Below are 23,564 nucleotides of genomic sequence, written 5' to 3' on the forward strand. Positions count from 1 at the left end.
GTAGTTCTGGGAAACTACTTCTCTTGGAAATCTAATGACCTAGTTACTACTTGGTGGTTTTTTAGCTTTTCATGTTCTTAGCAACACTGAGGGATCCACCTTGAACTTCTGAACTCTTGTACTTGCTGTATCAAATCAGTCCATTAAGACCCATTCCCATCACATTTGCATCAGTTTCACTGCTTGAATTGACAAGATTTAAATTGAATGGACACTTTAGCAAGAAACGTTTGGGACAAATGCAAGCACTAAAGTCCCTGAAGCCTGATAGATTATCTGAAGCTGAGGCAGCCCAGTTCCCTGTTTTATCTAGGGAACTGGCTATCTGCTAAATGTATTAAAACAGCAAATGTGGCACAACATCTGCTGGTAGAACTATTGAAATTTTTTCAAATAAATGTTATTGCTGAAACTGAAATAGATGCATTCCTGGTGGCTTTCACTTTCTAGGGAATTGCAGTACTCACAAATGTAGCTGCTGGTCCCCTTTTCCACATCCTTCCTTCCCTGCCATGAGCTGCCTTTTGATTGGTGCATTTTTTGGTACAACAGGAAGTCATGTTCATGGCATACCCTGCGCATGAGAAAGCGGGCGGAAAAGGAGAGCAGTGGCAAAAATGAATCCAATGGGCCACGTAAATCCAAGGATATTCTGGGCAACAAAGTCTCTGTTAAAGTGAGTAAGGCCATCCAAAGCCGTGGGCCGCTCTCCTGCTTCCCATCCTCCTCACCCCCTCTGCCATCCTCTCTCAGGAGAGGTGGGGGGTGACGTTTTGATTTTTGTTTATAATTCTATAATTTTTGGTAGTTCCTATGCTAACAGGATTTTGCATGCAAAATAAAATGCAGCCTTTGTGTTTGGTTGGGGTTTTTTTGGTTTGGTGTTTTTGTTTTTTTGTTTTTTTTTTCTGGCATCCAAACTACAAGTAAGTATTTCTCATTTTTATAAAATATTTATAAAATTAAATATATATGCCCAATGGAAGAAATGCAAAATGTGGGCAGCAGTGTGGGGGTTTTTTTGTTTTTGCTCCTTTTACCTTGGCTAAACTTGGAGCTGCATCATACCAGATAGTGAGGCAACAGCCTATGTGAAAGCTGAGTGAAATCCTGGCACCATTGAAGTCAATATGAGTTTTGCCACTCACTTCAATAGGGCCAGGATTTTACCTTCTGTCTTAAACTAACAGGGTTTTCAACTTTGGGGTCACAGCCAAGTGTTTGGGGGAGGTGTCCTCAACCACTCCCTTTTCCCATATTAAAAGAGTGGGGGACCAGCCTGGATCTTGGTGTGTATGGGGGTGGGGAATGGTAGGAGGATGTATTTTAATATGGGAAAGATGAACTATGGTTTAAGATCCATCTTCTGCTATGGTTGCATGACTAATATTTTCTAAGTCCGAGCACAAATCCCTGTAAAAGATGATAAAGGAGCCTCCTCAGCACCTATATGGGGCTTGTTTCTCCCAACAAGGACAAGCAAATTCTCATAGTAAAATTTTCTGCAACAAACAAAACCCAGGTTTGCACAGATATAAAATCTTTACAGAAGATGTAAGGTAGCCAAGAATCCAGACTCAAAGAAGTAGCTGGTCTAGCTTGGCAGACAAATTCTTCATTCTATGGCTTTCTTTGCTATTTTTTTTTATTGCCTAAACAACTGTCGCAAGATTGTTACCTCTTCTTTCGCAAAAGCATGTTGCTGACTTTTTTTCTGTTTTTAAAGCATTTCCTTTACCAGTACACATTTTCATGCTGCTCGCAAGTCGGCTGCTGCTGCTCACGCAGCCTAACCAATCTCTGTTCTAACCTTTTACTTCTTTCTTCCTCTTCATGCTGCCAAACAAGGAGACCAACAGCTCCGAGGAATCAGAGTGTGATGACCTTGACCCCAATACTAGCATGGAGGTACAGACAACCATTGTGATATTCTTTTCCAGAGAATATGTACCATTCTTTTAAATTTTTTTTAAATGCTTGTGTCCATACAGTACATGGATATACACTTAAATTCAGTATAACATACACGGACTGCCAGCTCTGTTTTGTTGAGAACCTACTTGGAGTTTGGGCAAATGTTGGGGGTGGAGGGGTAAGGGAGGTGTTAAGCCATGTGAGACTGCTGGCCAGGAAGCTAATTTGGTTTTTCCTGAAGATACCTCTGATTTAGATTTCCTCAGGTGAGATTTCTCTGACTGAAAGGGTCACATAATTGCCAATATGTGCTGCTCTATTTCCATTTTATATTATTAAGATGGTGGGTTTTATGTTGAACTGCTCTAGCTAGGCTAGTGTTGAAATCTGGTATGGCCAATGCTATTGTACTGACAGACTAGATTGATACTTTCCAAAAAAAAAAATAATGTTGATCCAGCACTTAGGTATCAAAAGTCCAGATTAAATTTGGTCGGTCTTACAGCAAGTAGGCTTTTTTTAAACAGGAAGCTACAGTTGCATGGAAGTCTAAATAGTGCACTGCGGTTAGATGGTCTTTATTTCAGGGAAGGCTGAGATTGATAAGTAGACCTCATTTGATGTCTTTACTCTAGTTTTATTCCAGTGTAACTCAGTTAACTTGAGTGGAGATATCCCTGATGTGCACCCATGTCAGAGGAAAATCAAATTAGAGTTTAAGAACTCTAGACCTTAAAAGGAAATAATCTGTATGATAGTAACAGCTAACCGCCCCAATGTATCAAGCACTATACAAACCTTCTGAGAGACCGTCCCTGCCCCCAAAGATTTTACAGTCCAAATAGACAAGACAAGGAGACAGACAAGTGATTGCCCAGTGTGTGGTGCCTTTCCCAGCGACATGCTAGGATTAGAATACCAGTATCTGGCCTCCAATAAAGTATTTTTTTTCATTCGGACATTATGTAACTTTTGCATGAAGGAAAAGGTAAGAATCTCCTGTAAGAATCTGAGAGGAAATTGAGATGGACCTGGTCAAATCTGTCACCTTACCTGACCAGGAACGCTTTTTTCATTACAGTAGCTTCATCAAACAGATACTTATTGGAGGAATGTAGCCTAAAGGAAATCTTGACTCCTACAGTTTGAAAAGTAGCCTAAGGCTCTACAGTAGTTATAATTCAGGTTAAATTACACTTTAATAGTATATGCTTTACATTTTAAGAGCTGTGCAAACATTACCTATCAGATGCTGTGAGGGTTAGTTATGGGGCAAGAAAGCAAAACCACCATAACTGTTGGCAAGACCAGTATGGGTTTCAGCTGCATGCCAAACTGCTGAGGAGGTGGGTGGGCAAGCAGGTTGGCAGGAAGCTAAGTAGGCTTCAGGGGTAACCATGCCTGTGTTTCATCAGAACTTCAGTGAAATTGGACAATTTCCATAAAATGGTTCAACCTGCTATAGTAATATACTCTGGGAAAGAGAAGTTCTTAACAACGGACCCAGAGAGAGGACAGGGGATGGTGACAGGGCTCACTCAGCCCAGGTGCTACTCAGTGGCCAGGTGGGGCATGACAGGTCCTCTTCTCTTCTGGGCTTCCCTGTTTACAGCTGCCCAGATCCTGTGGTGATCTGGCCTTTCTGTGTGTCAGCCCTCCAGCTAGGTCTCGCATTTTATGTCCGCCCCTTTTGGACTTGTAAAGTCAACCAATGGGCATAGCCCTCTGGGTCTACCCCTGGGTTGAGGTTTCAGGGTCTTCTCTCCCGTAGACTCCCCATATAAGGGGTTCCAAAGGCAGAAGTGGATCCCTGAGGAGTTAGAGGAACCTGGCCCCACCCTCTCCACCAGGTTCTAATCCAGGGACCAGGGTAGGTAGCTATGTCTACTGCTCCTCCCTGGATCACTTCCTACCCACCCCTCTTCCAACAAGTAAAGTGAAGACCTCAAATAAGGGGAACTCAAAGTCTCAAATCTTCTACAACTCCCATGCCTCTTTCCTTTGAGTTTAGCCACACTGGAGTCAGGCCTCAGGAGCTCAGAATGTAGGCCTGCTGCCCTGCTCCCCTTCTGACCTCCTCCAAACCAGGCATACTTTGCAGGTGTGGCAGTGTGGGACTACCTGGGCCCAAAGTAGCTGCTTAACCCCTTCCTTACTGTTGCAGGGTTTGTATGCCCTGTCACATAGAATATCAGGGTTGGAAGGGACCTCAGGAGGTCATCTAGTCCAACCCCCTAATCAAAGCAGGACCTAATCCCCAACTAAATCATCCCAGCCAAGGCTTTGTCAAGCCTGACCTTAAAAACCTTTAAGGAAGGAGATTCCACCACCTACCTAGGTAACCCATTCCAGTGCTTCACCACCCTCCTAGTGAAAAAGTTTTTCCTAATATCCAACCTAAACCTCCCCCACTGCAACTTCAGACCATTACTCCTTGTTCTGTCATCTGCTGCCACTGAAAACAGTCTAGATCCATCCTCTTTGGAACCCCCTTTCAGGTAGTTAAAAGCAGCTATCAAATCCCCCCTCATTCTTGTCTTTTGCAGACTAAATAAGCCCAGTTCCCTCCGCCTCTCCTCATAAGTCATGTGCTCCAGCCCCCTAATCATTTTTGTTGCCCTCTGCTGGACTCTTTCTAATTTTTCCACATCCTTCTTGTAGTGTGGGACCCAAAACGGGACACAGTACTCCAGATGAGGCCTCACCAATGCCGAATAGAGGGGAATGATCATGTCCCTTGATCTGCTGGCAGTGATCTTACGTATACAGCCCAAAATGCCATTAGCCTTCTTGGCAACAAGGGCACACTGTTGACTCATATACAGCTTCTTGTCCACTGTAACCCCTAGGTCCTTTTCTGCAGAACTGCTGCCAGCCATTTGGTCCCTAGTCTGTAGCAGTGCATGGGATTCTTCCGTCCTAAGTGCAGGACTCTGCACTTGTCCTTGTTGAACCTCATCAGATTTCTTTTGGCCCAATCCTCTAATTTGTCTAGGTCCCTCTGTATCGTATCCTCTCCCTACCCTCCAGCATATCTACCACTCCTCCCAGTTTAGTGTCATCTGCAAACTTGCTGAGGGTGCAATCCACGTCATCTTCCAGATCTTTAATAAAAATATTGAACAAAACTGGCCCCAAGACCGACCCATGGGGCACTCCACTTGATACCAGCTGCCAACTAGACATGGAGCCATTGATCACTACCCATTGAGCCTGACAATCTAGCCAGTGTTTTGTCCACCTTATAGTCCATTCATCCAGCCCATATGTTAACTTGCTGGTAAGAATACTGTGGGAGACCGTATCAAAAGCTTTGCTAAAGTTGAGAAATAACACGTCTACTGCTTTCCCCTCATCCACAGAGCCAGTTATCTCATCATAGAAGGCAATTAGGTTAGTCAGGCATGACCTTCCCTTGGTGAATCCATGCTGACTGTTCCTGGTTACTTTCATCTCCTCAAAGTGCTTCAAAATTGATTCCTTGAGGACCTGCTCCATGATTTTTTCAGGGACTGAGGTGAGGCTGGATACTTTTCCCCCATCAAAACAGGGCCCAGGGTACTGTCCTCAACAAATGGTTCTCTGCCCTTTGGGGGGGGGGGAGGAATCTGCATTTTGCTGAGCTGCTCCACCTTTGGTGGAGTACCTCAAAGTTGTATGGTTGTAGCACTCTTGAAGGATTGGTGTCTTTCATGGAGCTTGATCAGTCACTTAGAGAAATGTTCCCTTAGATACTATTTTTTTGGAGGCATCCATATCCCACTTCACAGCCAAGCGTCCTTCCAATGACTGAATAAATTTCTTCCTAAGGGAATCTCTTTTGACTTTTATGCAGAGGACTAGGCATTCTTCTCTGTCTGGCTGCTTGGATTCCCACTTCTGAAGCGTCTGCCAGCATGATAAAGGGTTTTGAAAAACCCAGGTAAAGGAGTACCATTCTTAGCAGAGGTGACCATTTTAAGGTTCTAAATGTTGCATCACAGACTTCTGACCAGATAATCTTTTGGGGACAACTGTCCTTGATAAGGTCCATGAGCAGGGGCTGCAATCATGGTGAATTCTAGAACAAATTGCTTATAATACCCTGCCAATCCCAAGAAGCATTGCACCTGCTTCATTGTTGTTTGTATGGGGCAGGGCATGAAGGCTTGTTAGCTATGTGACTAACAGCTAGAATTGGGCTGTCCCTACTGTACAGCCCAGATACATGACCTCTTAGTTCCCCATCTTGCATTTAGCCAGGCTCACCATGAGCCCTACATCTGAGGGCCTGCAGCATGGCTGTGACCTTCATATGGGGTTGCCCCAGTTCTGCCAATAGATGATATTGAGATGCTGCTGTGTACTGTCCATGTGGTCTAAGTACGTGGTCCATAAATTGCTCAAATGTCACTGCTACCCCATGGGGGCTGAATGGTGTAGTGTGGAACTGGTAAAGGCTGAACAGAGTGGTAAAGGCTGTCTTCATTCTCCCTCTTCTCCACCCCCTCTACCCCCCCCCCCAGAATATAGGTGTCAAAGGGATCTGCCAATACCCTTTTGACAAATCCAGGGTGATAATATATTTGAATGTTCCTAGGCATTCTAGTAGCTTGTCCATCCTGGGGATTGGGTATACGTCAAATTTTGATATTGCATTAAGCTTTCTAAAGTTAATAAGCATGTCATGCCATCTGGTTTTGTTACCAGCACAATGGCACTCCTCCACTCATGTCTAGTATTGCTTATTATTCCTCCAGGACAGCTTCTCGTATTTTCTGAGAAAAGGGCTGAGGGGTCTCTTGTATCTGTTCTTATTCTGTGGTTCTTTATGGTACGTCAAGTAGATTTGTCCAGGTAGAGCTGAAAATACAGAGGATAAAGACTCAACCAAACAATATATCAGGGCTTTTTGCTCAGTCTGGAGATCTTCTCAGTCTGTATGATCTCTGAACTCTGGGTGACTGGGGATCTAGTTCAGGGTCAGGAGGATAAGGTGGTGGTAGTTGTCCTGCTCTGACTTTGCAAGTCTTTAAAAGGTTAACATGCAAAAGAGAGACCCGACTATATCTCCTCTCCTGGCTGTCAGATTTCAGAGTCCACTGGTCCAACTTGTCTTACTACCACAAATGGTCCTTAGCATCTGGCCAGCAACTTAGATTCCAGAGTTGGTAGGGATAACATCACTTGGTCACCATGCCTAAAGACACACAGATGGGTCCCTTGGTTGTATGGACCTCATCAAGCTCTCTTTTGAGAGATTGCCTAAAGACTTAAGCCTCTCATGCAATCTGAAGAACATACTGGACCATGTTTGTGGCCTGTGGCCTCTGTTTCTCCCCAATTTCTAGGGGAAGCTTAGGATGCCATAAGGCTGTCTCCCGTATAGTAGCTCAAACTGTGAGAATCAAGTGAAAGCTTGTGGGATTTCTCCTGTGACACATAATAGTGAGGGAAGTAGTTGGTCAATGGTGAGGATCTGACATCCCAAATTTTTTTACCATCTTTCAGCATTTTGGCAAACCATTCCACTAAGCCATCTGTCTGGAGGTAACAAACTGATTAAGTTTGTTTTGACCTTTAGCAGGTCACAGGTCAGTATCTGGGTGAATTGTTCTACTAAGACTGGCTCTGCCACCTTTCTTGGGCTGTAGCCAGCGCCAACAGTGGTCCCTTCGCTTCCGGGCTACCACCTGGGGCAGGGCCCCCTGTGGATACATTTCTTTGCAAAAGCAATGCTGATATTTGGATGTTACATACAAAACCTAATACAAAATAGTCCTGTGTGGCCACAGGGTTGAGTCCCCTGTAGGCAGCCTGAGGTGGCCCCATAAAATATGGAGCCAGCGAAATGGCCCAGTGTGTGGGAGGCTGCTGTGCAGCTGTCACCACTTGTTCAAATGTAGCTAGAAAAGCCTCAGTCATCCTCTGGTCTCATCTTTGAGTTTCACTGGGATCGTGGGGAGTGAAGATGAGCTCGGTGTTCCTGTGAGGGAATTAGTCATCAGGGGCCACAACAATGTGAGCATCCGATGTCCGTTGGACAAGGCACGGCTGTTGCTCTTGTTGCTGTGCAGCCAGTTTTCTGACAAGCTGCTGCTGTTGTAACTGGAGGGCTGCTTGTTGCTGCTGTTAGGCAGCCATCTGTTGCAACACCTGGTATTGTCATTTGTGTGGTTGCATAGCCTGCTGCGGCTGGTTATGTCAGCCATTTGAACAGTTTCTCTACATCCATCTGTCCGGTAGCCCCACCTGGCATAGTCTGCCCAAATGCTTTTAGCAGATTTGGATGAGTTGCCTGCATTCTCCACCAACTGTGAAGGGGCTCACTTGCCACAGATGCCCCCCAGTGGTCTGGTGGGGTGGAGCAGATCCTCTTCACTCCTGGTGCCCCTGTGGACAGCTGCTCTGATACCACAGTGATCTGGCCTTTCTGAGAGTCCATCCTCCAGCCAGGTCATGCCTTTCAGGGGTAGCTGAACAAGGGGGTAGCTCTCTGGGTTAGGTAAGGGTCTCCCCCGAGTTGAGGTCTTGTCTTGTCCTTCAGGGCCAATCCCCTGTACCTGTCAGGTTGCCATTCATTTCCTGTAGCTAAAAATACCATTACTCACTCTAATTCACAAAGGTCTCATTAGCCTGTAATAAATTCAAATCAATGCAAGAGCAAAACTGGTGCTGATCTGGGCCCTTAAAAATACCTTCTCATACTGCAGTGGAAAAAAAAAACAAAAAAACCTAGGAGAAGCAGAGCAAGGACAACCTGTTCTCAGCTGCCAGTAATGTTGCCAATCCTCCAGGATTGTCCTGGAGTCTCCAGGAATTTAATCTTTAATTAAAGATCATTATGTGATTGAAACCTCCAGGAATATGTCCAACCAAAATCGGCAATCCTAGCTGTGAGTAAATTAAACATTATAGTCTGGTTTTAGTTGCCATACAACAAAGGTTTTCTTAAATCTACTATTCTTCCCCTGAGACGAGTTTCTAGATCATGGGTGTAGGGAAGAGGGGGCGCATTTATGCTCTCAGTAGAGTGCTGGTGCTGGAAGTCTCTTGTTCACAGGATTGCCTTGCTTCTTGTGTAGCTATCTTCTTCCTCCACCATTCTGGCTGCTAAACCTTAACATGGAGGGACTGCCTCAGCATGAGTGACTCCTTCTCCATGCTCATTCATGTCTTGGGGTCTCAACTGTTAGCAAGGCTCCCAAGTGGGAGAATTGTTTGGTGGAGTGGACACCTGAGACACTGAGAGGACAGAGTCCAATAAATCCTTCTAAACTGCTTTCCAAACCACTGCCCATTTGGGCCAGACTCATCCCAGTGCCATCGAGATGAAAAGCTCTCTGTCCAGGAGGGATGCCCTAGCCCATCTAGTCTCCTTGTGAAGAGAGATGTTTAGGAAATGAATAGGCAGTCATCTTGCAACCTGATTGGGTTTCTTCTTCTTTTGTGGAAACTCCACTGACAATGCTACTGCAGTCATTGTTCTAAAAATGTAGGGTAGCTATAATTTTGTACTGCTCAGAAGAGCTACACTCAAGGCTAAGAAAAGTATGTAAACAGGACCCCAAGAGCCTTCTATAACTCGCCTCAAAACCTATGCAAGACTACTTGGGTGCAGGAGGGGAATAGGATCACCAATTGGTTCTCATTTAGATTTGGCAGAAATAGTCATATCCTCTCCTTTTGTTACCATTTCTAGAAGCTGGAGGACTTCATTAGAGACGTGATCTAGACACCTCAAAGTATTTGCATAACTACAAGATTAATATCTTGCCTTAGCATCTCTGCTTTTGTTCAGATTTTTATCCTATGCCTCACTGACTGTTAGCAAAATAAATAGTTTCTCTGGAGACAAGGTGGCCGGGAAGCATGAGCACAGAGTTAGGAATCAGGAAGTCACAAATTCTAAACCTGGATCAGCTAGTGTGTGGCCTTTCAAATAAAAGTCTAACACGTAGGAGTGCTAGTAAGAGGCCAATCTTTATGGCAGTGGCAGATTTAGAGTTAGTGGGGCCCTGTGTGCAGGTTCATTTCTTCCCCACTCCCCCCCCCCCCGACCCAGCCAAGAAACAGAACGTTTTCTCATCTCCCCTCAGTTTTTCATTTTTTTTCTTCCTTCTCCTCCTCCTCCTCTATTATAAATAATAGGAAGTAAATGAAAATAAAGTGAGGTACCTTGATTGTTGCAGGGGGTCAGACTCTGGGAGGGAGTTTGGGTGCAGGCTCTGGGCTGGCACAGAGGGTTGGGGTGCGGGAGCGGTTAGGGGGACGGCACTTACCTTGAACAGCGCAGCCCCCAAAGCAACCAGCACACCCCTCTGGCAGCGCCTCCTAGGCGGGGAGGGAACCAGGTGGTCTCTCTGTGCCACTGCCCACCGGCGCCACCCCCACAGCTTCCATTGGCCGCAGTTCCCAACCAATGGGAGTTGCGGAGTTGGCACTCGGGGTGGGAGCAATGCACGGAGACACCCCCAGGGGCCGCATGGACATGCCGGCTGCTTCTGTGAGTGGTGTGACACGGAGGGAGGGAGGCAGTGCGGGCAGGGAGCCACCTTAGCCCTGCTGCACTGCTGCTGGCATGTCTCTGCGCGCCACTGGGGGGGTGGGGGAGCGGGTCTCCATGCGCTGCCTGGGGCGGGGCAGCATGTGGACCCGCCTCCTCCCGCTAGAGGCATGCAGAGACATGCCAACAGCCAGCCGCTTCCAGGAGCAGCATGGGGCCACCGGCCACGGAATGCAGGCTGCCTGCCTGAGCCCGGCTGTGCTGCCGGCCGGGACTCAGGGGCAGGTTGTCAGATGAGGTGTGTCCTGCATTTTGGGGGGCCCCCTGTTGTTGTGGGCCTTGTACCACCTCACTGTTTCATGGTAAATCCACCCCTGGTTTATAGTGTGGCTCCAGTCAGTTGATTAGGGTTAGGGTTACACATGATCATGCCACATCTCTGCAGGAAAGGAGTCAGTGGCTGCTATTATAACCTTGGGCGAGTCACTTCATCTCTCTGCACCTGTGCTCCCATCTGTCAAATGCTGATCGTGGTCTACCTTTCAGGCTTTCTGTGAGGATTGTGAATTAGTATAATTGCTGGGTCATGCTTGGCACATGGAAAGCAATGTGTAAAATCCTTATGAGCAATTTTGAAATATGGTTGCCTTTAACTCCCAGCACAGGAGGAGGATGAGTCATTCACAACACCTGTCCAGCCACTTTAGCAGTGCTAGCCAGATCTTGTGGCTTTCAATTTTCAAGTCTAACTTTGCCTTTGTTAACTTAAACAAACAACAAAACCACAAAAAACCCTGGAGTGTTGGAAGCATTTGCTTTTGTGTGGGCTAGTGGGGAAATTTGCATAGACTTTGCAACTAATATATATGTATTATGAGAGCAAATGTAGGGAGCACAAAGTTTGCGATTAAATATCTATAGCTTCATTATTATGTTCCCTTTGGTCTAAACAATGGTACCTGATACTGTAGAACTTCTTACTCAGAATATTAACATTGCTCATTTAATAATACTTTGAATAGGCAGTGTATTCTGTGATATTGTACTCTTTGCTTATCCACATCCACAAGGTATATGGACAAAGAATGATGAGCCTGGGGTGAACTGAGATGGCTTCTTCCCCCTCTAGTTCCCCATTGTGGAAAAACTGTAGACACTTGGTATTGTTTCATCAAAGAAGAGCTCTGCATGTTCACCTGTTGGCAATGTGATGGGAGAATGTAACCTACCATTAGGAAAGGGGTCTGTCCGCATGCCTATAGTTCATTGCACTCCAATGGGCAGACACACCCCTTGAGACTGATGGTTTCCTTTGTGAATCATGTGGACGCTTTCCACACCCAACACTTGTGCTTTGAACAATTACGGGAAAGAACACGACTGATAGTCTTTATATTTTTTGGGACAGAGTCCTTGAAAAGTGTCATTTAAGTTAACAAAGCAAATCCTGGTCAGGCTCCTTCCATTGTCAAACCAGTGTACCCCCTCAAGTCAGAAGGCCTGATCGAAAGCTAGGTTTTGTTGGGTCCTGACAATAAGACCACCAAGTTGGGAAGGTGGGTAGATACTGCATGCAGTGACGGATGCTCTAGGGAGAAAGTCAGATTTCTCTGGCTCCTTGAGTAGTTACAGAGCCCGTACGTCCAGCCCCTTCCAGGCACTTCTCTAGGGAACTCTGCTCAACTGCCCAAGCATTTTGCAGGTCGGCATTTTCTTTTTAAATCAGACCTTCGCTGTGACAGTACCAGTTTCTCTGACGGCGTCTTCAATCTTTTAATGCTCTGGCGGCGCTTTCCTTCGTAACAAGCGTTGTCCTTTTTGGAATAATGGGAGGCTTCTGAAAGTGTCAGAAGGCAACATTAGCTCTGCTTTGATCAGTGGAGTTCTGGTTTTGCTGTGGATTAAGGTTTTTTGTTTTTGGGGTTTTTTTTCTTTTTCTTTCTCCTGAAAGCTAGTAATGATTATGAAGGAATCCTACTAAATCTTTTGCTTTTCCAGTGATCCTTAATTTTTTTTAAACTTAAAAATAAAGGAACAAGAAATATGTTGACACTGGATTCTGCAACCCTCATTTGCAAATGATAGTGTGTGTTTTTCTTTTTAATCTGTTAGACAAGGAAAAGAACAGAGAATAGCTTGCAAACACTGACCTGCCTGTCCTAGAGTAAACCCTGCCCTCTACTGTTAAAATGAAGAATGACTCCTATTATGAAAGGTTTCAGAGTAACAGCCGTGTTAGTCTGTATTCGCAAAAAGAAAAGAGTACTTGTGGCACCTTAGAGACTAACCAATTTATCTGAGCATAAGCTTTCGTGAGCTGCATCCGATGAAGTGAGCTGTAGCTCCCGAAAGCTTATGCTCAAATAAATTGGTTAGTCTCTAAGGTGCCACAAGTACTCCTTTTCTTTTTCCTATTATGAAGGCTTTTACATTCTGACTTTGTGGGAGTCAGTTTGAAAACGATGACTGGGAAAGTTCATTACTATACTATAGTTTTACTGTAGTACTGGAATGTTGGGTTGTATGGATCTGAGCTTCTGTGCAGAGGGTCAATCAGTAGTTATGTGACTGCTGCATGAGATCCCACAACCATCCTCCTAAGAGAGCTGTACAGCTCGCAGTCCATAATGAAGTGTTCGTCAAGAGGGGAATCAAATCCTTTAATAAATGGACAAGCCACCTGAAAGCTGTTGAGCTTTCCGGAATAGAAATGAGGCATTTTGACTTGTGCTCACACCAACAAACTACAAAGAAGAGTACAGGGCTTGTGTAAACAAAAAAATATAAGCACTTGCTAGGATCTCAAGATGTTCAAAGCACTTTGCTGGGAACTGACTGCCTTATTGCTGCAAATATGTCTGCTACTGTGCAAAGTATTCATACTGCAGGCAGACCTGTACCTTAACCTGATTTTAGTGGCCAAAAAGATGAATAGCTGTTGCCCAATATCTTAATATTAGGTGCTGTCATAGGCTTTTGCAATGCTTGTCTAAAGACTAATATTAAACCCTAAATTCTTACTATTTCTCTACAGCTGTAGCATTTGTTACACAAAGACACACAGTTGCTGGAAAGTTAACTATGTGCCCAAAGGGCTTGATCCTGTTTGGTATGGAGGGTGAACCTTGTCAGTCCCGTTATCTGAAGAAGCTCGCTTGCATAAGCGCTGACCTATTTGGCCTTTATGCTAATTATCAGAGCTACTGGAGAAAAATGAGAAGAGTTGATTGCATATTCATCTCATTCATTTTGTTCGGTTTGGAAAAGTCCAGTGAGGACTCAGAGTGTAGTGTGTAGACAGCAAGTGTAAGGGTATGTAATAGTTTACTAATGGCAGCAGGTTCAGCTTCTGTCACACTTCAGTGTTCGACCTCTCAGCAGCATTCTCCATGCTAGGTCATGGTAGTCACTGAATCCATTTCAGTCAGGTGTTATGGAAGGTTGATTTTTTTTTTTTATATAACCGTGATTAGCATGCCATTCGCTGACCATCTCATCAAGCCAATAAACGCTTGTCAGATTGTGCTTCCTTTGCTTACTATGGCCCTTGGGGCCACTTTTGTTTGCTATTTATATGAGCCTGCTTAGTTAGTTATAAGGAAATGCAATCTGCCCTTCTATCAAATTTTATAGTTTACTGTTCCACCTGAATCCTACTGCAGTTTCTACTCTGCCCACTGGTTTATGGAGCATTTGGCAATGGATGCGTGACTACTTTATGTAGCTGAATTGAAACACAACAGAAATCCAGTTTATTGGCCATAAGTAGTTGCTAAGTGATGCTTCCACCCTGATAATTCTGTTCAATAACGTCCTAATCTGTAAGTACAGTTTACATAGTTTGTGTCAAACCACCCACAGCCTGGTTGTGTATATTAGGTCCACTATTAATGCTTCTCTTTGTCACTTATAAAACTGTGCCAGCAAAACAGACTTCAGATAAATACTCTGGTTATCTTAATATCACGTTACCAGTTTTATCTTTAGGAGCCCCACTGACACTGTATTTAGGATGCAGATTAAAATGTAAGCAGCTTACATTTTTATGGGCATTCACCTGGCTGAGCATCTTACTCTTGTTTTCACATCTTTGCTTAGTTTGCTGCTTAAATTACATAGACTCCAACCAGATCTCTTTTGCTGTTGGTCTTTTAGCTGAGATGACCCCAGCCATCCCCTTTGGAGGGGAGTGGCAGGTAAAGTCAATATTAGTACTGGCAGTGTTTAAATTTAAACTCCTGCAAGTATGTCCCTAAGGTTTTGCCAGGATGAAGCCATGTACAGTGAAGGGTTCCGGTCCACACCTCCATAAATCTTCAGACTAGAGCCCCAACTCGCTGGTATTTACTTGTAAGGCCTTGCCCCTGGGAGGAGCCTGTGCTCCTGATACACACTTTCAGTCTGTTCTGTCTGTGGCTTGCCTCTGCCTTTTTACAGCCTTCTATTGCTTTCTCACTCAAAGGGATATATATATTGACTATAACAGGGTTCAAAAAAGAACTAGATAAGTTCATGGAGGATAGGTCCATCAATGGCCATTAGCCAGTATGGACAGGGCTGGTGGCCCTAGCTTCTGTTTGCCAGAAGCTGGGAATGGGCGACGGGATGGATCACTTGAAGATTACCTGTTCTGTTCATTCCCTCTGGGGCACTTGGCATTGGCCACTGTCAGAAGACAGGATACGGGCTAGATGGACCTTTGGTCTGACCCAATATGGCCATTCTTATGATAGCATTATACCCCTAGAGCTGTACATAGAGGTGACCTGCCTGCTGGTCTCCACAGTGTTCATGCAGAAGGGGAATGTGGTCCGTTGTCTTTACGCTGCCATTCCCCTCCTCTTGGGGAACCCAGGGAGCGTGCTCTTGTAGGGCTGCATGCTGGGAAAGGGGTAGAGACTAACTGGGATGGAGGCAGGGGCATGCAGTGCAGGAGTAGGGCTGGCCAGGAGTGTAGCAGAGACTGCACATCTTCCCCCTCAGTTCAAAAGCAGATTACCTGTGAAAATGAATGGCCTGAAACTGGCTATGTTCTCTCAAGTGATTACCCCCCCATACATACAGCTTTCGGTCCCAGGGACAGTCCTGGCCATGGGCAGCAATGGAGCTGTGCTGCCAGGCATAGGTGCTGACTTTTTTATTTTTCCTGGTGGGTACTTTACCCTGGCTCTGCCCTCAGGCCCTGCTCCAGACCCGCCCCCCTGCCCTTTGCTTGCTCCTCTCCACCCCCTCCCCCAACACACGCTCAACCGGTGCTGGCTCTCCCCCCCCCCCCCCCGCAGTGCCTTCTGACAGCCAACAAACAGCTGAGCAGCAGCTAGCCAGCTCCATGGCCCCACCAAACAACTGTGGCTGATGGGTGCTTGAGCCCCAGAGCGCGCCCCCCCCCGGTGTTAGTGACTCTGCTGCCAAGAACAAGGACTTGCAACAGGGGCACAGGTCTCAGTGTAGCTGGCCTTGTTTCTTCAAAAGGTCCTCTAACTCCTCCCTGTGATAAGCTGGCATCAGGGATCTCTACAAGGGAATCTTTAAGGATGTTTCCTCTCAGGACCCTGTGCCTGTTGGTCATTCCATGTATGGGGATGATCCTCTATTCTGGTTAATCAGCAACTGGATACGGGGGTGTGAAGGATGCTATATAAATACACCTTTGTATTGTTCTACTGATGGATTTGCGCTACATGAACATGGCAGCTCAAGGGACTTTTGGCTCAGAACTTAGCTTTCGGGCACGTTCGGTTAGTGACGTATCTTGGTTGGGCTAATCCAGCTGTGTAGTACCATTTCACCAGCCTGTGTGTCCAGCTCTCTACTACTGATTTCACTCTTCTCAGGGTGCAGAGTTCATGGCAAATACTTTCCAGAGACCCTTTCTTCTCTGTATGCTGCAGTTCGTATTTTGCCATCATCATCCTGTTGTCAGCAGAGGGAGCAAACTTCAGAATGGCAGTTGCCCTACTTTCTCAACTCTCTCCACGCATGCTGGAAATAAACGGATATATAAATAAATATCTGGTACGCTGACTAAAAGGAGTCAGGAGCGATTAACTGAGTCCTAAACCATAACACTTCCTTTAGGTTTGTCACATGACTTCAACATTGAAGGATCTTCTTATGCCCAAGGAAACTGTGGGCCAGTTCAGTCTACAAACAGAAACCCTGGAGCTGGAGTTGGCTAATGTTTAAAAGGGAGGGTGTGGGGGTGTATATGGAGTGGGGAGTTTGTATAGTCCATGGAAAGATAAGGAATTTTACATCCTCCAAAATAGAGCAGACCATATTTACCCTATCAGGGAAATCTTCTAAAAAAGATTATAGAAGTGAATTAAAACAGTTTTTTGTACGTGTATGTTTTAAGAGCCCTCCTGTCTTTTGTGCAATCCACTGTCTTGGAGACTTTCAGAAAAACATGGCACGCTCCCTGATCAGGGAGAATACCCAACCTACAGCGATAAAGCAGTTTGAAAAGAGTCACATAAACTTGCCCAAAGCTAACGGGGCAGATTCTCAGCAGAAATAAGTCAATGGTTCTGGCGGCTTATATCAGCCCAAGATGTCTTGTGTACCTCTGCCATAATGACAAAAAGTTACAAGTCTGTTTGGTGGCTTGAAGAAAACACTTGACTCCACAGAAGAAATGTTGGTTTAGCTTACAGTATGTCTACACTGCAATCATGGGTCTGATTACAGCTCATGCAGACTGCTCAGGTACTGAAGCAATGATGCCATGGCAGCCTGGACTTCAGCATGAGCTAGCTGCGCAAATAATTACGAAGGGTTCCAGGCAGGCTTTCACAGGCTCTGCAGAAGTCTGCACTGCCACAAGCTTTTCTAGCTCAGATATGTCTACACAAGTTGCAATCTCACATCCCGATTGTAGTGTAGACGTACTCTGTCATGCAGAGATAGGTGCTGATTAAATTCTAATGACCACCTGCTCCCCACGCACAAGCTTTTTGCAAATAGAGACAGCAAAGTCCAGGGAATAGGAATCTGGACTTTGAGTTGGGGGATCCGGGTTCTATATCCAGTTTTGTCACTGACACTTTCTTTGCTTCTGAACAAGTAGTTTAATCTTCCTGTACCTCCATTTCCCTGTTCCCATGAGTGATAGCTCCCTAATGTTTTACAAAAGGAGAGGGAATAAGTATATTAACTGACCTACTGAAACCAATAGCTGAATCATATGGGGAACACTTTGAATTAAGGATTTATTTGCAAAAATGTTCTCTTTTTGGTCCAATATCACATTTTTCTAAATTGCAGTCATGTAATAACTTACACGTAGGGGATAGGAATTTCAAAAGGCCAATTTTTTGAAAGAGACTTAGGCGGTCTCAGGTTAAGTCTTGTTGAAAGACAATGAAAATTTTACCCGTAGACTCGATCAATGCTATCTAGCTGTAGTAATTTTCTTTCTGGGTACTAAAATATAAAATACCTTGTAAGGTTGTTATTGCAAATGCATCATGTCTCACAAGTTATTAAAGAAGGTAGCATTATTTATTCATATTTTTATTGCTTTAATATCTGAGACATCATAGCTGTATCTATTAATTAAACATTTATGTACAGGAACTCGTATGTGATGTGTTAAGAGTATTTCATTCTCTTGCTTGCCAATCCAATAAAGGCAGAAATCAATTTAATATAAAAGGCACTTTAATGGGTGAGTGCAGGGAGGATGTGCAGATTTAAAGTTCTGGAGTAGGGTGGGTATGGAGTTCACTTATACTGTGATTCTTAAGTTGTGTATATTGGTTAACCTAAAAAGTCCAGAATGCTGGAGCCTTCATGCAAATGAGTTAATGCCCAGATCTGCATATTTGATAGATATGCATTTCTCATTTACATAAACATCAGTAAGTGTCCTGAATGTCCAGCTCCTGGTGTCTTACCATGAAACTTATTCCAATTCCTTTTCTGTTTCCTATAAATGAGAGAAGCACTTAATCACAAGGGCAGGTCTCACCTCCTCTGCCCCTGTGTCAGAGCAGGAGAGAATTAACTAGCATGTATGTAAGTTAATGATTATCCAGGAAACGGTATTAATCCACACAGTAACTGGCTGGCTGCATAACATACGACTCCAGAAAGGAAACCCCCTGATGACAAGCTGCATTGTAACTTCCCCCTTCTCTGCTTCTACAGAACCTAAAATGCACAGCTAGGGCCAAATCTGAAGATCATTGGTTCCATTGGCCTTTGGATCAGGCCCTTTTAGGTGGTAGGATGGGTGGCTGGCAGTAATGTGGAAGGGAATCATCTGGCATAACCATCCTTTCCTCTGGGTTGCCTCCCTTCAGCCCAGCGTGAGGTTATTGAGCACATGCTTAGGATCCTCAGTTCTTTGCAAAGGCATCCTTAAATACTTGTCCGAAGATGTGGTTCGGCTCTGAAAAGCTACTTTTAAAATGGCCCCATTGTCTCAGTGATTTCCAGATCAAATCTTCTCTGTTCACAAGCAAAGAGATGCTTGGGTTTTTGTTTTTCTTCCTCCTCCCCCCCCCCCCCGGGCTGAAATGCCTGCAAACTCAACCTAGGAGGATAAAGTCGAGCCGGATTCGATACTTTCTCATGCATTGCTGCCAATACTAAAGGTTCCCTTTGCCATGTTATGCGTCTGTGGGTTTGCACATTTCACTCAGGCCTTGTCTACGCTAATGTAAGTTACGTTAGTTAGGTTACGTAAATTACATAACTTACTTATGACAGGAGACGTTCTCCCATCGAGGTAGATTCCGCCTCTCTCTGAGGTGGAGTACTGAAATCAACAGGAGAGTGCTCTCCCATCGACTTATGTCTTCACCAGACCCGCTAAATCAATGCTGCTGCATTGATCACAGCAGCATCGATTTTAGCGCTGTAGTAAAGACTAGCCCTCAATTAACAATGCACATGGTGATACGCAAGAAGGAATAGAATCCTAGCTCCCACACCCAGGCTAGGAGGGGAAAAACTCTACAGTATGGTCAGTAAAGTCAGCAGATCTGCCTCTTTATGCAGCCAGGGAGCAGATCTGTCAAGGGAGAAAGCCACAGTTATTTTTCAGAGCAGAACTGCTCCTCAGACATTTCCTACAGGAACCTTTGGAATGTTTCCTTTGCTTTTCTGCCTGTTTTTTTCTTAACTGTGTGAAGACAAAGCACTTTAAATTAAAGCACTTTAATTTAAAGCAGCAGCTGTCCACATCTGATTCCAGTTACATGTTTAGGAGTGTGCACATCATCCATTAAATGTCATTACTGTCAGAAGGGATGACAGAGTTCTCCAATATCTTGGGGAGACTAATCATTTTTATGCAGAATATATTTTAGATCCATTATTATTAACACATTTTTTCACGTTAAAGTCAATACTAGGTTTGAAAAAAAAAATCCCAACAGACTTCTTGGACGAAGAAAATGATTTAAGTCTTTATAAGCTTCCGAGAATGAAAAAATGGGGTCTCTGTTATTTCCAGAATGTCAGAGTGTCAAAATGATGTCCCCTGTGTACAGAATTCTAGTTTGTTAGGTACGTTATTACGAAAAGTTTTGGGGGCTTTGCTCCAGAGTATCAATTACTGACTGTTTCTAGAGTACTAGATGTACAGTACTGGCTTGTATGGATCAGTGATCTCATCCACTACAATAAATTTCTGATTCCTATCAGATCTACTGTGAAGGACCAAATTCTGGCCAACGCTAGGAAGTTAGGTAACCCACATCCCAAATGGAAATATATATGCAGCAAACCTGTGTTGGTATGTGCCCCTATTTTGCCTGAGTCTGGGCCTGAGCATGGTCTCCTCCTACATTCTCTTTTTGCTAAGAAAAGAAGATAATGCATGAAGAGCTCTGATGCCTAAGAGCATGCTCTGGTCAGCTGCAGAAGTGGGTGTATATGTACCCTGGAGGCCTTCTTCATTTCCCTCTTGCCACTTGCAGTTACACCTTTCCATGCTGAAAATTGAAGGGGGCCTGACGAGTGCTGTCTTTTTACACCTTCTGGAGGAGGCACAGTTAGGCAACCAACTTCCCCCATGTGTCTCTGCTGCAACCTGAAGGTTTGCAGGCATGCATGAATGAGCATCATCAGCAGAATTTAGCCCAAAGGCTGAAACCTTCCTGTGCTATATGCATGTTCTAGCACTTTTCTCACTCTGTGTTATTTGCTATGGAAAGGTATTTGCCAAAAAATGCTGAATTAACCTCTTTGCCTTTAAAAGGTTACCTTTAAACATTACTGTTTCTGCTCTTGAGGCCTGAATGGTCCCAGGGTGGCAATGGATAGACTCCATCAGTGTCACTAGGCTTTGAATCAGACCTTCACTGCACTGATATCTCTCAGATTGGCACCTAGATAAATGCATGTAAAGATGTTTTAGTAGAGGAAAAGGGTTACTGGTGTGTACATGGTGCTGGTACAGTGTTTTACTGGCCTGAACTTGGCTCATGAATCAACAGTGGGTTAATGAATTTACCCTAAACAAGTGCCAATAAAATCTTCTTACCACTCTTCACCATCATGTATTTTGTGTATGCCAAACTATAGAGAGGTGTTGTTATAGATGTAGCATTGTAAAAATTATTGGTATTGGTTTTGTATCCCTCTATCTTTAAAATATAAGGTCAAGTTGCCTCAATCACCATGTGTGGGTCATTGAATGATAAATCATTTCTAATTTTGACTGCATTCCATCATTGTATAAAAGAGCTCACAAATACCATGACTAGGTGCAAATAATTTAGAAAGTAGAGATACCCAGAGAGCCAGTGAGATAAGGCAAGATTTTTATAGCCATAACAGGCCATGAGATATTAGATCTTAATGCTGTCATTGGACTGGAATCTGTCAGCCCTGGGGCTTGAACCATTGTAATTGAGAGTGAGGGCAAAGAAGTAAATATTTTTGTGACATGGGTTACCTAGGGAGGTGGTAGAACCTCCTTCCTTAGAGGTTTTTAAGGTCAGGCTTGACACAGCCCTGGCTGGGATGATTTAGTTGGGGATTGGTCCTGCTTTGAGCAGGGGATTGGACTAGATGACCTCCTGAGGTCCCTTCCAACCCTGATATTCTGTGCTCACTGTCCCCCCCCTTCCCCCCTTTTTACCAAAGCATTTCGGAGATTAAAAGGTGTCTCAGCAGAGATGGGTTAGTGAGCAGAGTGCAGGTGAGATGGTCAAAGGTACATGATAAATGCATTTGATCACGTGTCTGTGCAATTGATCACATGGTGGAACAATATATCATGTGGTTGCAGAAAGAAAGGAATTAATAGCATGAGCATCACCACATATGTGATAAAAATAAACTATAGCCTACAGTCTTCAGAGAGTTAGATGATTGCCTGTTGCCTATGCTGCAATTAACACTGAAAAGGGTTATGCTTTATTAAAGTAACAGTTCTTAAAATTTTAATTTGCCTTTTTAACTATGCACTAGCCATTTAGAACTCCCTTATAGATGCTTGCTGTGTATGTTGGTTGTTAGCGATTCCTCTCGTGCTCTCTGATCAGTCTGTCTCTCTGCATTTCATGTCCATTTCTTCACTTTACCTTGCAGAAGAAAGGTGTTGCTTCTCTATTGTCCAAAAAAAATTAAATGTTTCTATTTCTTCTCATTTTTCAGATAATGAACCCAAATTTCATCCAAGAAGGTGAGTGAAAGACAGCTGTGCACTGCAATGTTTTCCTGCCATGCCAGCAACCTGGATCAACCCACATAAAACAGAACTTCACAGGGTTTGATCATAGTGACTCACATTAGGGCAGGTCCCACATGGGCACACTGCCTGAGTAATCTTGGCTAGATTCCAGGGTAATCAGCATGAGGAGGATTCCTTCTGGTCCTAGTACGTCCTGTCAACAACCAAAGGATCCATGCAGTGCTGAAATCGCCAGACCCGCACTTCCCCCAAATGCCCTTTTCAAAACAAGAGTGTCAGACTTCCTGTGAAATACACAGTGCCTGAGCGTTAGCATCTTAAGGGTGGTGGTACAGCCCTGCCAAAGAGGCAGGGTGGAGCTGTGTTGACCCAGGAAGAGCATCAGGAGATTGTGCTTCAGGCCAGTGCAGTCTTTCCCGTGGCTGCTCAGTGTGAACAGGAAGGAGCAGGAGCTCACTCTGCGCCATTTATTATGCTGGTATGGCATGCCATTGTAACCCAGACACCTCCTGGATGTGGTGTTCTGTCCCATCTAGTGGCACCAAGACCACTTGGAGAGAGAAAATGAATCTGCTCTACAACCTTAGCCAACAGCCAGGTGGCTTTTAGCTCATGCAGTAGAGGCTCATGCACTAAGCTCCAGAGGTCCCCGGTTCGATCCCACACGCCGATGACTGGGGTCTGTAGGTGTTGCGCCATCTTCCCCAGTGTGCCAGTGTTATTCGTCAGGCTGCAGGGACACAGCCCGCTTCCTTCTCACCCATTCACCTGCTTCCCAGGTGGAGAAAAGAAGCCAGCAGTCTCTGCGCTTTCCCGAGCAAAGGGACTGCTACTGTGGGAGGCCCTTGCATGTTGGGCTTTTTGCAGGGCTCCCACCCCTGCCAGGCCATGCAAGAGCCATCACAGTCTGGCTCTTAGTGAAGTCGCAGTTTCAGCAATTTCCCTTCCAGCCTCCTGTATCCTCAGCACTTGGTACCAAGGTTTTAAAGGCATCATTCAGGCACATGATCCTATATAAAACCCCACTGTGATGGGTAGGATTAAATGCTTGTATTCAAATATCGGGTCTGGGTGGGGGCACATTTCTTCTGCTTGGCTAAAAGGATTTGTGTGTGTGGGTTTTGTTTTTTTTTTCCTCCAGTGGCTCCAGAGTTTCTCGTGCCATTAGTGGATATCACCTGTTTGCTTGGTGACACGGTGATGCTGCAGTGCAAAGTCTGTGGACGGCCAAAGCCCAACATAACCTGGAAGGGACCGGATCAAAATATTCTCGACAATGAGAACAGCACAGCCACTTATACAGTTTCATCCTGGTAAGTTCATGTATTGGACTCCCGAAGTATTCAGGCTTGTTAGTAGTTTCCCTCCTATCAAACGAGGTGACGGCACCAATCTGCCTGCAAGACACATTAAAGACAAACGATTATCTGAGCCAGCCTGGCGTGCTGCAGTAGCAGCACATTATATATGTCCGCTATGGGGGGGTCAAAGTTTGGGACTCGAGTGAAGTCTGTG

The 23,564-nt window shown here is 44.8% G+C and overlaps 1 protein-coding gene across 6 annotated transcripts in view; it reads left to right on the top strand.

Moving 5' to 3' along the window:
• LOC144929079 (kalirin-like) overlaps positions 1 to 23,564 on the top strand; it is a 130,726-nt gene that overhangs the window by 81,711 nt on the left and 25,451 nt on the right. For all 6 annotated transcript variants that reach the window (XM_073305149.2, XM_078854786.1, XM_078854783.1 and 3 more), the window contains 4 exons: positions 553 to 676; positions 1,849 to 1,908; positions 22,013 to 22,040; positions 23,191 to 23,362. In XM_073305149.2, the coding sequence (XP_073161250.1) occupies positions 553 to 676; positions 1,849 to 1,908; positions 22,013 to 22,040; positions 23,191 to 23,362 (384 nt within the window). The remainder of the gene's footprint in view (positions 1 to 552; positions 677 to 1,848; positions 1,909 to 22,012; positions 22,041 to 23,190; positions 23,363 to 23,564) is intronic.

The sequence above is a fragment of the Lepidochelys kempii genome, chromosome 11 (assembly GCF_965140285.1).
Source record: "Lepidochelys kempii isolate rLepKem1 chromosome 11, rLepKem1.hap1, whole genome shotgun sequence".
NCBI lineage: Eukaryota > Metazoa > Chordata > Testudines > Cheloniidae > Lepidochelys > Lepidochelys kempii.